Source organism: Diplotaxodon limnothrissa, linkage group LG9 (genome assembly GCF_057381915.1).
Source record: "Diplotaxodon limnothrissa isolate DT_005_m linkage group LG9, D_limnothrissa_male_GT1.1, whole genome shotgun sequence".
Classification (NCBI taxonomy): domain Eukaryota; kingdom Metazoa; phylum Chordata; class Actinopteri; order Cichliformes; family Cichlidae; genus Diplotaxodon; species Diplotaxodon limnothrissa.
In genome coordinates, this window is record NC_140604.1 from 12,627,095 (window position 1) to 12,642,238 (window position 15,144).

The 15,144-nt window shown below is 40.8% G+C and overlaps 1 protein-coding gene across 1 annotated transcript in view; it reads left to right on the top strand.

Annotated features, from left to right (window-relative positions):
- The first annotated feature begins 406 nt into the window (after window positions 1-406).
- Window positions 407-15,144, top strand: part of prkdc (protein kinase, DNA-activated, catalytic subunit) — a 33,386-nt gene continuing 18,648 nt past the window's right edge. The window contains exons 1-35 of the mRNA XM_085362724.1: window positions 407-698; window positions 1,415-1,491; window positions 1,571-1,675; window positions 1,850-1,924; window positions 2,113-2,221; window positions 2,321-2,433; window positions 2,558-2,657; window positions 2,729-2,784; window positions 2,862-2,892; window positions 2,971-3,128; window positions 3,273-3,419; window positions 3,718-3,882; window positions 3,975-4,143; window positions 4,273-4,322; window positions 4,438-4,554; window positions 4,897-5,046; window positions 5,227-5,336; window positions 5,583-5,742; window positions 5,941-6,027; window positions 6,162-6,281; window positions 7,026-7,185; window positions 7,275-7,384; window positions 7,665-7,752; window positions 7,875-8,038; window positions 8,351-8,503; window positions 11,969-12,076; window positions 12,212-12,438; window positions 12,565-12,659; window positions 12,954-13,056; window positions 13,284-13,417; window positions 13,607-13,837; window positions 13,964-14,190; window positions 14,285-14,493; window positions 14,622-14,754; window positions 14,871-15,029. Of these exons, the coding sequence (XP_085218850.1) occupies window positions 536-698; window positions 1,415-1,491; window positions 1,571-1,675; window positions 1,850-1,924; window positions 2,113-2,221; window positions 2,321-2,433; window positions 2,558-2,657; window positions 2,729-2,784; window positions 2,862-2,892; window positions 2,971-3,128; window positions 3,273-3,419; window positions 3,718-3,882; window positions 3,975-4,143; window positions 4,273-4,322; window positions 4,438-4,554; window positions 4,897-5,046; window positions 5,227-5,336; window positions 5,583-5,742; window positions 5,941-6,027; window positions 6,162-6,281; window positions 7,026-7,185; window positions 7,275-7,384; window positions 7,665-7,752; window positions 7,875-8,038; window positions 8,351-8,503; window positions 11,969-12,076; window positions 12,212-12,438; window positions 12,565-12,659; window positions 12,954-13,056; window positions 13,284-13,417; window positions 13,607-13,837; window positions 13,964-14,190; window positions 14,285-14,493; window positions 14,622-14,754; window positions 14,871-15,029 (4,563 nt within the window). The 5' untranslated portion in view covers window positions 407-535. The remainder of the gene's footprint in view (window positions 699-1,414; window positions 1,492-1,570; window positions 1,676-1,849; window positions 1,925-2,112; window positions 2,222-2,320; window positions 2,434-2,557; window positions 2,658-2,728; window positions 2,785-2,861; window positions 2,893-2,970; window positions 3,129-3,272; window positions 3,420-3,717; window positions 3,883-3,974; window positions 4,144-4,272; window positions 4,323-4,437; window positions 4,555-4,896; window positions 5,047-5,226; window positions 5,337-5,582; window positions 5,743-5,940; window positions 6,028-6,161; window positions 6,282-7,025; window positions 7,186-7,274; window positions 7,385-7,664; window positions 7,753-7,874; window positions 8,039-8,350; window positions 8,504-11,968; window positions 12,077-12,211; window positions 12,439-12,564; window positions 12,660-12,953; window positions 13,057-13,283; window positions 13,418-13,606; window positions 13,838-13,963; window positions 14,191-14,284; window positions 14,494-14,621; window positions 14,755-14,870; window positions 15,030-15,144) is intronic.

Here is a 15,144-nt window from a genome sequence, read left to right on the forward strand (position 1 = left end):
TCGGTACGTTTCCGGTAATCACCTCAAAGTAAACCCTAAGTAACGATTAAACGCATTAATTCCAAGGTAGATATGAAAAGAAAATAAAAATAGAAAAAAGAATAGATTTATACTTTTGTCGCTTTTCTAATATGCAAATATTTGTAGTGTTTGATCCGGTAGAGACCTTCAAAATAAATCTTACAAAATTAAAATTTCAAAAGTAGATAAATGAAACTACAGTGAAATTCTTCTCGAAATAGTAACGTCTGTTTACAGTGTAATATTACCCCTGTCACTTTATAGGCATTAAATATACACTCGGTCACCCTGTGTACCATTTTTATTTTCGGGGCCTTTATTTTGAAACACACGCAGCTTACATGCTATTGTGATTCTTCCTGATGCGAAGGATTTGGGACTGAATGGCTGTGTGCTGACAGTCTGAAATGTTCAGTGTTTAGCTAGTTAGAAGAACACGTGTTCTCTGTTTGCGGGCTTACCAGATAAATCCACATCTATTTTGCTAATGCTAGCTTAAGCCATCACTCCAGCTATGTCTTCCCACAGCAGCGCTGCAGGAGGAATCCAAGGGCTGCTTCTGAAACTTCACGAATCACTTTCGGACGAAGACACTAGAGCGGCAGCTTTAAAATCTCACGATATTATCGGTGATCTGGTACAGGAGTGCATGGTAACAGCAACCGAGAATGAACTCGGTAAGACAAAAACTCCATTAAACGCTCGCTTTACTGTCCGTCCCAACCTCCCTTAACAATACGGCAATTTTATCTTTCTGGGGCTTCTGTTGCAGATCATCGTCAAATCTATTGAAAGATAAGGGTTTTGGGTTTTTTTTTAGATGGTACTGATGTGTTCGTCGTGCAGACAATATTCATTAGTAACATCGATAACTTTGTTTAATCAATCAATTTGATGCAAGCTCTTCCGCCAAAACTGGTGGGAGGTAACGTTCAGTCGAAACACAACAAAGAAGAACACACGTGATTCTTTGATGATAAGGAAAGTTTCAAGGTGCATTACAGCTTAAATGCAAATATTTATTGTTGAAGAAATAATAGTAATAACGGTTTTAAATGTTATAAAAGCACAAAAAATCAGTAGTTTTGCAGCACAGATCAGAAGTCTGCAGGATGTCGATGCAACCACAGATTCCCTCCATTGCTCTTTATTCCTCAGGGGGGGCTTTAACTCTTTTGTTCCAACAGTACACAACACAGATCGCTAATATTACTAGAAAACAAGCGCAATGTTAAACCCTGGTCATCTGTCAGCATCCTACCAAAGTTTAACAACCATGTTTGTCCCAGTACCTGCTCTGTTGGTCTGTAGCAGAACATTTAAAATTGCACAGATGAAAAAAGTACTAAGATTTCTTAATCCGTCTTTTTTTTATCTTTTTTATGGCATCCAGCACTGCAGACATCTTTATTGTTCTCGGAAGACTATGGGTTGCTTACCTTCCTCAAGAAGTCCCTGGCTTTGGATGAGGTGGGTTTCTCGAACTATAGTAAACAACTATGTAAGTAAGTGTTAAGTTCTCCTGTTGGCTGATATATCTGTTTTCCAGCTGCGGGACACTCGGATTGAAATCCTGTTTTTTTTGGAGAAGTTCTTGGACAAAGTCTCACCAACGCTCAAAGGTTGGGAAAAGACTTACGCCACTGACATAAGAGTAAGTATTCTTTTCCATTATTTATTTATTTTTTTTACATGTCTTTATTGTGTGTTACATGGTAAAGACAGGGCTGTGACCGGTGAGAGGACAGGTATAACTACATCAGCACTGTTACTAGTACAGATTTGCTTTTATATGTGTAAATGTTTTGGTAATTCTGTGCCTTTTAAGGACACATGCATCATCGTGTACACAAAAGACAAAGGAGCCAAATGCAGGACCCCAGTGCTGGAGCTCCTTATTAAGGTTGGTTTCTAGTTAGACTCCAGGAACTGCCCTCAGACCTGAGGAAGAGATCCATTAAAAACAGATTTTTAAATTCCTGTGATCTTGCAATGTTTGTTCTTTAATGGACTTTAGAATTTAAAAGATTTAAAACTGGACTTTTACTTTTGTTCTTCTTAAAGATCATCCTTGTTAATGTGTCTCATTAGGTTCTCCAAACTACAAAGGCTTCCAGTGTTGCTGCAAACTTTAGAATCACAAAAATATTTGACAAATATTACAGCGAGCTGTGTGAGAAGAGCAGACTGCCAGATTCAGGCGAGTGCCACTTTAATAAAAAAAAAGGAAGTAAAAAAGATGAAAAGGGTTTCGATTAATTTATTCATTTATGATTATTATTTGTTACCTTTTTTATAGTCCTTGGAAAAGTCTATGAGTTGCTGGGAGTTCTTGCAGAAGTTCATCCCAGTGAGATGGTCAACAGCTCAGACAAACTCTACAGGGCTTACCTAGGAGAACTGAAAGATCAGGTACGGAGCATTCATACAGAAGAATGATGGAAAAGTTGTGATTAACTAAAGGCTAAAAGAAAACAAAAAAAGACTGTCTGATGAGCATGACAGCACCAGCTGGTTTCATCTTTGTTTTTTGCAGATGACCTCTTCAACAAAGGAACCCAAGCTTTTAGTGGTTGCTGGATGTCTGAGAGGAATCACTGCCCTAATGGTCAACTTCACTAAAACCATGGAAGAAGGTGAGTGCTCACCTGTTTCAGCTTAGATTCATAAGAACTATTTATTACTTGTAATTGTTCCTGATTTGCAGACCCAGCAACATCCAAGGAAATCTTTCAGTACACCTTAAAGTCAATCAGTCCCCAGGTAATTCAGAGAGTGCATTTTCATCAATATTTAACATTTTTGTTATGTTTCTATAAACTTTATCTTTTTTTATACAGATGGACATGACTCGATATGCAGTCACGTTTGGTAAGTCTTGTGATTTCTTGGCAAACTAATGATAAAACTTTTAAAAAGTAATCTTTCGTTGATCTGTTTCTTTAACAGCCGGCCTCAGGTTGCTCGCCAGACATGCCTCCCAATTCAGCAGCTGCCTCATGGACCACTACAAACCTTTATTTGAAGTCATGTCCAAACTCTGTGGACACATCAATGGGGAAATGAAGAAGACGAGTTACTATGCACTTGAGGCCTTCCTCAAACAGGTGAAACACTTCAAGTCATAGCTGCAAAGGCACAGCCGGACTAACCTTGGATACACGCTAAATAAAATCAGTGGCATGTCTCTGCACATGCACGCTGAGGTTAAGAGTCTAAATATTTTGATGCTTTTTGTGATTATTTGTCAGGTTGCATTGTTGGTGGCTGACAATATCGAGGAGCATAAAACCAAGCTGAAGTTCTTCATGCAGAAGTTCTGCAGCATCATTAAGACCATGGACTCGACATACAAAGAGCTGTCGATTGCCATACGAGGATATGGATTCTTTGCAGCGGTACGTCTGTCTCCTGTGATAGCTGTAGTAAATGCAAATCATTTGAGTAACAAGTAGATAAAGTCTGTCCATATGAATGAATTGTTGTAAACTAAAACAGATCTGTACATTGCTTTCAAATAGTCAGTTGTTCCCGGTTGTAGGGTATGCTTAAAACGGACTTGTGTGCACCGAGGCCCAGTGTGAGATAGATATGGATTATTTTGAACTGTGAATCATGCAAAGCTACTCTGATGGAGTCCAACACAATGTGGCTCGAAATGAGTGTTTCTTTTTTGTTTCTTTGTTTTTTTTATAGCCATGCAAGAAGGTTTGCCCCCAGGACGTAGACTTGATGTACACCGAGCTGATTCAGCGCTGTAAGCAGATGTACCTGACAGAGTCCGACGGGGAGGATGACAGCTTCTACCAGCTGCCCAGCTTTCTGGACTCGATAGCCAGTGTTCTTATTCACCTGGACAAGGTATATATTCTGTTGCAGTTTACTTTGACGTTAAGTTAAATAACAGCAAATAACGTTGGACTGTAATCTCCTGTTTGTTTCAATGACCCCAGATTCCAGAGGTATATACACCACTGCTAGAGCGCCTCCTTGTGGTGCAGATCGACAGCTTTCCTCAGTACAGCGAGAGAATGCAGATTGCTTGCACCAGGTCCATCCTTAAGGTGCTTGTGGCCATCGCTTCTAAAGGACCCGTTCTATGGAGTTTCATTAGCTCTGTGGGTGAGTGGATCATGAGCACACTGGACCTGCTTCAAACACCCTTAACCCTTTATTAACGTCTGTTATTTATTCATGGCTGTTTAAATGCTTCACTGGAGGACAGGACACTTATCTTTGCCTCTTTTTCAGTTCACCAAGGCTTGATCCGCGTCTGCTCAAAACCCCTCACTCTTTCTGAGGTCAGACTTTTCTTTTTACACAAATGTGTACAGTTTGTAATAAGTTGAAGGCTTTTTTGGTGTGGAATTATTTCCTTATTGTTCTAATAAAGTACATTTCTCCATCATCTTGCAGGACACATCGAGCAGTTCCTCTGAGTCTTCCCAAGTTCGCACTGGGAAGTGGAAAGTTCCAGCTAGTCACGACTACCTTTCTCTGTATAAAAACCTTTTAGACTGCGATCGGTTGAAGGTACATTTATGTTCTTACTTGCCTGTTAAAATGCATATTACACATTACATATTATTTAGCTGTGTAATCTTGAAACAGCATTTACATATCTATAGAAAAGTCTATGTTCTGCTGTTAAACTGCAAGGAGTCTTTAAAGTCAGTAGCTAAAATTATGCAGACGTCCTTTGAAGGCCTCATGTGTTCACTGTTTTTAATATTCAGGTGTAGTTGATCCTGACATATGTTCTATGTGCTCTCAATGGTTAAAAACATGCTTTGTGGCTGGAAAATGTCATAAATGAAAAGCCATTTGGAAAGCAGCGCATTTCATTCACTTCCTCACTTGTGCCGTCCTCTGCAGGATTCAGGTTTTTTGGATGGAGCGTTTGAAAGTCAGAATGCAGCTCTCGGGTCTTTGAGCCGTCTCCTGTATGACGAGTTGGTGAAGTCGATTCTGCGTATCGTGGAAAAACTGGACTTGTCAGTGCAAAAAGTAACAACAGGAGAGGAGGTAGGGTCTCACGCTAATGTTACGTTTTTATGTATTTTTCTTCATTGACCCATATATGGGAGTTGACAGATGCACAGGGTATTTTTATTAGCATCAGTTTAAACAGAGCACATTTAGTTTTTCAAAAGCGTTTCTGCTGGTTGACCTTCATCACCTGCCACTTATCTCTGTGTTGACCAGGCTCCAGATGATGCAGCCCACATCCTGCCCTCGTCCGACCCCACTGCTCACCTGCTCCCCAATAAGGTCAAAGACTTCACCGCCTTTATCAATCTGGTGGACTTCTGCAGGTAACTGAGACAGAACTTTCCACTTTTTCCACATGGGAGCGGAACTGTGTGGGATTCTTTTTATATGTGCTTTTCCCACTAGTGTGAATTTGGCCAAGTACAGCTGATCTATGCATTTTTTTATGCCCCAGTTTCCACTGTCTTCCACCTTGGACACTGGTTTACATCACATTATAATATAAGAAACAGCCACCCATATTTTGTTTCACAACTGGAGTGAAAACTTTTTTTCCCCTGCTTCCACAGTGAGTTGTTGCTGAATAAACACATGGAGTATTTTCACTCTTGGATGTATCCCCTAAGTCATGAGCTCATCCTCCACTCCATAAGAAATCCTCTTGTCAGTGGCTTTTACAAGCTGCTTTCTGTCACCATGAAAATTGCCAAGAGAATAAAGTACTACCAGGTAGGTTTTTTATTTTTGGGATATTTGAAAAATGAATTTTGCCAGCTGCTCATGAAGCAAGAATATCAAATTGTTTCATCATGTCTTATAAGTCGAATAAATTTGTTTATCATTAAGATTCTATGTAGCCGGTGAGGCTTGTTCATCGTAAGTGTTTCCATTAAATACATAATATAATACATATCTGCCTTTGAACAGGGAGTTGGACTGAGAAACTCGACATCCCCCCAGAGTGACTCGGTGAAAACTGCTTGTTTTGCACTCTTCTCCAAGTTTGGAAAAGAGGTAGCTTCTCATTACAGCGCTTTTGCAGGAATGTTGTAAACATGCTTTCTGCTACTATAAAGTGAAATAGAGCTGTACTGTGGAATTTAAAGTGTATGTTTTTATGTATTTATGTGACATTTTTTTCTGGCTAGGTGTGTGTCAGAATGAAGCAGTACAAAGATGAGCTCCTGGCATCCTGCTTGACTTTTGTCCTCTCATTGCACCACAACATTGTAGCTCTGGACATCAAGGCCTATTGTCCTGCTCTTGAGGTGGGATTCTTTTTTTTTTTTTTTTTTTTTTTTTGCTCCATGATATATTTCTAATGATATATTTCTGTGCAAAAACGCTAATGTACACTAATGTTCCGCTGCAGTGATAGTTGAGAGGCTGTAGGAATATTCAGAACTAGCTTAATTGCAAAACAAACAAATAACCAGTTGAGTATAAATCTCAACCCAGTGACATTTAACAGCAGGTGCCCAAGTATGTGCAACTACAAGCAAAGTACTTAGCAAGCTAGCTGTCAGGCAAACGTTAGCTAAAATGTATCAGGTAAATTGGTTGCTAAAAATGGTTATTTACTATAAAATATCGGAAAATTTTAGATAAATATTTTGAATATGTTTATTAAATAGTAGTTATTAGTGTCAACAATTGAATATATGCTGAATTAATAAATGTAATAATAAAAGCTAAACAGTTAGCCTAGCTAGCTAACAATAATGGCTAAATTATTGAATAGCTTGGCTTTTTTTTGGCTCTAAACTGCTTTTAGAGCCACTTTTTTATTAAGAAAATGAAAATAAATGAATTAATAAAAGCCAGTTTGCCTTTGCACCTTGTTTAATGGTGTGAGTAAGTTTTCTATATTTCCCTGATAGGGCTAAGAGGATAAACAACCAAAGTGGGAAAGCTCTGGTTTAATTTTTCTTTTCATTAATTGTAATTTTTACCATTTGTGCTACCTGATTCTGAAGACTTATACGTCTGTGTGTACTTGTAAATGGGTCTAGACTGCTCTGAAATTAGGCCTGAGCCACATTCCTTTGGCCAACGCAGCCTTAGATGCTCTTGAGGACTGGTCCTCACACATTCCTCTGAAGACGATGCAGCCCTGCTACACCAGTGTCCTTCCTATTCTGGACGGATACCTGAAAACCTCCTCCACTGACAGTAAGAAGGATGATAGCTGAGCTAAATCACAGCTGGTCAGTTGGACATATCATAAACAAAAAGTGTAAATCTGTTGTTGTTTACTTTAGACAAAGATGAGAGCAACTGGGAGGTGATATCGTCTTTGTCTTCAAAAAGTGACAGAGGATACAGCAGGGTGATGAGCAGGCTTCTGAAGAAATCCGACCAGCTTTCTATGGTAATTGATTAGAAGCAACTTGCTCATGCAATACTCATAATAAAGGAGAAGTCTCATTGTTATAACAAAAACTCCTAATTAAGACGTTTCTGTTTTTATTTATGTGTCAACCACCATATCAGTTGTAGTCACTACACAGCCAGATTAATGCACAATTCAGTGTTATTGGGTGTTTCCATTTTTTGTACAAATGCAAAACACAACAGTCACGATCAATAACATTGAACTACTTTTTATTTAGCAACGAGTCCAAAAACTTAATATTAACCTTTGTTTGTAGGAAGATGCTCCTCTTGTCAAGGTGAGGCTGAGGGTAGTGAAGCTACTCGGTCACTTGGGAGGAAAGTTAAATAGAAACCTTGTAACTGGTAAGGATCTCTAAAACCAACCCTTTTTAAAGTTTTTTTTTTTAAAATATTCTACTCTATTTTACATCGATTTGTTATTGTGATGTATTTCTGTTACCATAAGCCTCTGCTCTGGCATTTAGTGGTCTCCTCAGAAGAAATGATGAAGAAATTTGTGTCTTGGGATACTGAGAAAAGACTCAGCTTTGCAGTGCCATTCAAGGACATGAAGCCGGTCATCTTCCTCGACCCATTTTTGCCTCGGATCAGTGAGCTGGCTCTTTCCACAAGTGACAGACAAACTAAAGTAAGTCCTCTAACAGTCGTTTTTGAACATGGCAAGATACTACACCCATGTTGCTCTCCGATACATCCATCGGAGTGGGAATGTGTATGAATGTTAGATTGTAAGCACTTAACAACTTAGAAAACGTGCTTGTGTGAATGGGTGTGATTGGGTGAATGAATTAGTTGTATAAAATGCTTTGAGGGCTCAGAGTAGAAAAGCACTATGTTGCCAGTCTATTTACCATCACTTGGTGTTTAAAAAAAGAAAATTCTGTGAGTCACACTTATCAACATCCACTTTGCTCAGAATTACTCCCTGTCTTTGATGTAGGTAGCAGCTTGTGAGCTGCTCCACAGCATGGTGGTCTACATGGTTGGGAAGAGTGCCCAGATGGCTGAAGGAGAGAATACATTGCCACCTATGTACAAGCTACACAAACGACTGTTTCCTGTCCTACTACGTCTGGCTTGCGATGTTGATCAGGTATTTCATTTCATCTATATGCTGACGATTGCCAGCTTTATCTACCTTTCAATCGCTTGATTGTCTTAGCGATTGTTAAGTCATGGATGAGTCTAAATTTTTAAAAATTTTAATAACGTAAAACAGAAGCAATTTTTCCTCTGGTACCCCTCACCTAAAAAGTTTGGTTACTAATCTTGGGGTAACAGTCGACACTGCTGTTAGTTTTGATGGCCACATAAATGGGGTGGTGAAATCTTGATTCTATTACCTCAGATGTCTGTCAAAGGTTAAGTCTTTTCTTTCCAGACGCAACTTGGAAACTGTCATCCATGCTTTTATAACCTCACGTTGGATTACTGCAACTCCCTTTTAATGGGGGTTGGCGAGGGCACTGCAACTAGTGCAGAATGCTGCGGCATGTTTTTAAATGGTAAAAGAAAATTTGACCATATTAAATTCAAATTCAAATTTTATTTGTCACGTACACAGTCATACACAGTACGATATGTAGTGAAATGCTTGGACAACTGCTCGTGACCTAAAGAGAACAAAAAAGGAAAAGGCTATGAATAAGATAGGAAATAAATATGAAAAATTAAAAAGGGTAAATTTAACTAGGAAGGAATAAAATATAAATTAAGGTTAAAAATGAAATAACTGTACAACACAAATTAGAATGAAGGGTAAATTTAACTGGGAAGAATAAGATAAAGATAAATATATAAATTAAAGTTGAAAATAAAATAACTGTACAACAAAATACACAATACACAGTATAGAACTATATAAGAATGTATGAAGAAATCTAAATATAAATAAATATATACACAATAACAGCAGCTGTACAAGTATTAACCGGAAATGAAGAATATAGTGACCAGTGTTGTGCAAAACCAAAGTCCAGAAAGTCCAGTGTGTGTGTAAGAACTATATGTGTGGGTCAGTACTGTGTGGTGGTGTGATTGAGAGACCGTATCGCCTGCGGGAAGAAGCTCCTCCTCAGTCTCTCTGTGTTGGTCTTCAGGGAGCGGAATCGCTTTCCTGACCTCAACAGAGAGAACAGTCTGTTGTTGGGATGGCTGAGGTCCTTCACGATCTTCCTGGCCTTGGTCCAGCACCGCCTGCTGTAGATTGAGTGCAGGTCAGGGAGCTCGGAGCGGATGGTGCGCTCAGCTGACCGCACAACCCTCTGTAGAGCTCGTCTGTCCTGCATGGTGCTGTTCCCGAACCAGGTTAAGATGTTTCCCGCCAGGATGCTCTCTATGGTGCACGAGTAAAAGTTCCTGAGCACCTTGGAGGGCAGTTGGAAGTCTCTCAAGCGTCTGAGGTGGTAGAGACGCTGACGGGCCTTTTTCACCACGGTGTTGATGTGACAGGACCATGACAGGTCCTGCGTGATGTGAACTCCGAGGTATTTGAAGCTGTCCACTCTCTCCACTGGGCACTCGTTGATGACGGGGGTCTGGTAGTTCCTCTCCTGCTTAGTGCTGAAGTCCACTATCAGCTCCTTTGTCTTACTGACGTTTAGAAGGAGGTTGTTCCTCTGGCACCAGTTCTCCAGATTCCTAATCTCCTTCAGGTAGGCCGTCTCGTTGTTATTAGAGATCAGGCCCACCACGACGGTGTCGTCAGCAAACTTGATGATGGTGGTGGAGCTGGTAGTGGCCACACAGTCATATGTGTACAAAGAGTACAGCAGGGGGCTCAGAACACACCCCTGGGGGGCTCCAGTGCTGAGAGTGGTGGAGGCTGAGACACGTCCGCCCATCCTTACTGCCTGTGGTCTGCCAGTTAGGAAGTTGGAGATCCACTGACACATAGATGAGCTGAGTCCCAGATGCTCCAGCTTGGTGGTGAGTGTGGAGGGAATTATGGTGTTAAATGCAGAGCTGTAGTCTATGAAGAGCATTTTAACATAATTCCCCCTTCTAGTGTCCAAGTGAGTGAGTGATGTGTGGAGGAGATGAGAGATGGCATCGTCTGTGGAACGATTTGGACGGTAAGCGAACTGTAGTGGGTCCAGTGTGTCTGATAGTGAAGAAATGATGAAGTCTCTGACCAGGCGTTCAAAGCACTTCATCACTACTGAGGTGAGGGCTACAGGGCGATAGTCATTGAGAGAAGCAGGGTGGGGTTTCTTCGGGACAGGAACAATGATGGACTCTTTGAAGCATGTGGGGATCACCGACTGAGATAAAGAGATGTTGAATATCTCAGTGAACACAGGAGCTAGCTGGTATGCGCAGTCTCTGAGGATACGACCTGGGATGCCGTCTGGTCCTGCTGCTTTCCTGGTGTTCACTCTCTTGAAGGCTCTCCTTACTTCATGCTCGGAGATGACGAGCACGTTTCCGGTGCTGGCAGTATCTTCCTGTCTGCAGCCGTTAGCGCCGCTAACACTAGCATTGTTGGAGACCTTAGCTGCAGCCTCGAAGCGAGCATAGAAAGTGTTCAGCTCGTCTGCCAGAGTCACGGCCGCGTTCGTCATACCGGTTGTTGGTGCTTTATAGTCCGTTATTGTCCTTAGTCCCCGCCACAGGCTCCTAGAGTCACTCTGTTGGAGTTGTGACTCTAGTTTCCTCCCGTAGCGCTGCTATTACTCTGGTTCTGGCCGCCTTACACTGGCTTCCTATTTTAAAATCCTTTTACTGGTTTTTAAATCCTTAAATGGTCTGGCACCTGTATAATTGTCTGATCTGCTGAAGCCCTATGTCCCCCCTCGCTCATTCCAGTCAGCTGAGCAGTCCCTAAATTACGGCTGAAACTTAGATGAGACCGAGCGTTCTCTATTGTGGCCCTGAAGCTTTGCAATGATCTTCCTCTTCACGTTAAGCAATCTACATCAGTGCTGGTTTTTAAATCCAGATTAAAAACTCATTTTTATTCCCTATCCTTTGACTCAGTGGGTAACTGACACTGTTGTTTTATTGTTATTTATTTATTGTATTTATTATTCTTATTGTATTTTTTATATTTATGCTCTACAGCACTTTGGTCGGCCATGTGTCGTTTTTTTAAAGTGCTATATAAATTTATGGTATGGTATTTTTTCCCCATCAAACTGTCTTAATGGTAATTGAGATGTTGGCTAATAAATCCTCTAAAGAAATCAGAGAATTTCTAAAAGATTACAAATTCTTTATGAGAGCAAAGAAAGATTTTTGGTGTGTGTTTAATGAGAAATGCATGCGCCTTTAAACAGGCAGGTGTAGCAAACACCAGCTCTGTCCTGCTGAGTGCCACCAACTGAGATTTGTCCATTTAAATAAATAAATCATGCTGAACAACATATTTACAGCTATATGGAGATGACGTGGTGGATGATCTGTACAGGCAACATAGAACATCTCATCCAAGCTACTTTATAAATTGCTGTGATAGAAATAAATAAAAAAAATTGAAGAAACAGAACTAAACATTAAGCACACTTGCTCACTGCCTTGTTTAGACCCTGACTTTTTTCTTTCTGGATTTCTTTGCTAGGTAACCAGACAGCTGTTTGAACCACTGGTTATGCAGCTCATTCACTGGTTCACAAATAACAAGAAGTTTGAGAGCCAGGACACAGTTGCTGTTCTTGAGGCCATCCTGGTAAGCGTTTGAATACTACAGTTCTAGGTTAAACACAGTTTTTGAGTCTTTTCCCTTTATTCCCTTTCCATCATTGGTCACACAGGAGCTGTTTCTCTGTAATAGTTTAAGCCTCACATGGTTTGCTCTCTTCAGGACGGCGTGGTCGACCCAATGGACAGCACTCTCAGAGACTTCTGTGGCCGCTGCATTGAAGAGTTTGTCAAATGGTCTATCAAGCAAACCACCCCCAAGCAGCAGGAGAGGAGTCCCACCAACATGAAGTCTTTGTTTAAGCGCATCTACAGCTTGGCTCTCCACCCCAATGGCTTCAAAAGACTTGGTGCTGCCTTAGCATTCAATAGCATCTACAGACAATTCAGGTGGAAAGGAATTCTGTCTGTCTACTCGCATTTTACCCTCTAAATTGTGACCATGGCCGTTAACTGGGTCCTTTGAATAAGGGATATTATGCTGTGCTGAATGCAGTCATCTGTGTCTCTCTCCAGGGAGGAAAATTCATTGGTGGAACAGTTTGTCTTCGAGGTTCTCGTCATATTTGTCGAAAGTCTGGCTCTTGCACACTCAGATGAACGATCTATGGGTAATTGTCACATCAGCATTGTAGACTGTGCACTCGGATTTTCATGTCATTATCAACCTCTCCCTCTCTCATTAAAGACAGATTATGTAAGACAATCACTCCTTAATGTGTTCTGCTTTGTAACATTTGTTAATTTATTTATGCCAGAATTTGCACAAACTGATTTATAGGAATTATATTTCAAGAAAATATGCAAAAAAGTTTGTATAGTGTGTTTTTATATTTGGTCAAATATGTTGAAGGGTATTTCTTTTAGGATTTGTGATGCTTTTCTTGCAACTCCCTCATACTCAGGTACATTACAGCAGTGTGGCAGTGCCATTGACCATTTAAAAAGAATAATCAAACACAAGGCTCCCAGTCTCAATCACCACAATGCAAAGAGACGCATCCCAAGGTTGGTACCATGGTGAAAATGAAAATCCTTTCTACTTCTTTGCTTTTATTAAATGTGCATTCAATTTATACGTCCAATGATGTCAATTTTGCAGTATATCACATTGTGACCTAACATTGCCACTCGTCTCCATATGAAAACAAAAGAACGATGAAAAAATTAAGGATAAAAATTAGCACATTTCAAGCAGTTTAAATATCGTTCTTTCTTTCTTGCTCTTTTTTCAGAGGCTTTCCGCCCGATGAGAAGCTGTGCCTCTCAGATGTGGTTTCATGGCTCTTGGAGCAATGTGGCCGCCCTCAGACTGAGTGTCGCCATAAATGCATGGAGCTCCTGTATGAGTTTATCCCCCTCCTCCCAGGTGAGAACCAACAGTTTAATTTTTGCAAAGGTGACCTGAAAATTTAAAATGGGCACATGCAAATTAAAAAAAGAAAACCCACTTAAAAACAATTAATTGAGATTTACAGTTTAGCATAATAACTACCCTGCTACTCTAAATGAACTTCTGCCAAACATGTCAGTAAATTCCCGAATGTGTGTGACTTAGGGAAGAAATCCCCACCTCAGTGGGTGGATGGCATGCTGAAGGATCATGGCACAGACTTTCTGATGTCACAGTTTGAGGGCGGAGGTCTCCTCTCCCAACCAACACTCAGGGACCTGACGAGCCCTTTCAGTGTCCGAGCCACGCTGCAGTGGCTGGACCTCCTGCTGGCTGTTCTGGACTGCTACAACACTTTCATCGGCCTACACATTATCAAGCCTCAGTACATTCTAAGTAAGTCTATATTTGTGCCAAAGTTTCTCCAAGTTCACTACTCTGCGTAACATTATCAAATGAATTCTACATCAGTTTGGTAGATTCCAGTGATTCCAATTAATCTCTGCTTATTTGATGTTCAAGGCTCAAAAGACAAATCGAGGTTTCTGAAAGCTCTGCATTTCTTTCTGACGGAGCTGGCAACTCATGAACTGGTAGCAGCAGAGAGCTGTTTCCCACTTGGTGAGAAGACCTCACACTTCAGCCCAAGAGAGGTGGAGCAGTACAACTACAGCAAATGCACCATCATTGTCCGCCTGCTGGAGTTCACCACAATGATTCTTGCCAAAGGAGACAAGGAGCTTTGGAAGGTATCGCTGAATTACAAGAACTGACAATAAGTAACTTGGTGCTGATTCTTCCATTTCAAAGTTTTACTCATCATGTCCTTATTTTTATTCATAGTCTCTGGAACAAGAGTTTTTATGCTCAGTTTTTTTCGAGCTGACTGCGATGGTGGTTTGCGAGCCGTCCGCTGTAGGCTTCAACATGGCAGATGTGGAGGTAATGAAGAACCTACCAGAAGTGTGTGTTCCTCTACTGAAAGCACTGCTGGCCTCACCTTACTGCAGTCGTCTGGAAAGCAGCTTGAGGACAAAAATCTCATGTAAAAGGTTGAGTTCTCTTATTTGTTAAAGAAAGATACGTAGGGCTTTAATTTGACTCTGCAGCACTGGTGCAATTATCAAAACCACTAATGTTTTGGTTTTTTCCTCCTAAATTTCTTTAATGAACACTGTAGTGTAGAGGGCTTGTGCAACGTAGACCTGTACCATTCCAGCACTCTCAGCCACCATGACCAGATGGAAATGGTTCTGTCTTCCTGTAAGCAAATTCACAAAGCCGGCTTCCTCAGCTCCATCCTGCACAGCCAGGTATGAACATTAAACCAAAGTAAGGTTGCCTGGATATTTTATTATTTATTTATAACACGTACTGCATCATCTCTACTGAATGCACTGCCGTAAGATCTTTTTGTGTGTTCCTTAAGGATTCATCTTATGGCAAAAAACTTGGATCCCAGCTTCTAATGACGGTGTATAAAGGCATAGCACCAGGAGAAGAAAGGAAGGCACTTCCATCCTTAGACGTAAACACCAGGAGGGTTGCAGATGGTCTGCTTCAGCTTGCGTTTTCTCTCAGTCAGCAGGTCAGTGTTGCTGCTCAATCTGGTGTTAGTGAAACATCAAGTCACTGAACTAAAAAGCAAACTGGGACTGATAAGATTCCCATTTTGAGCAGTGTTGCTGTGAAGGTAACTAGTG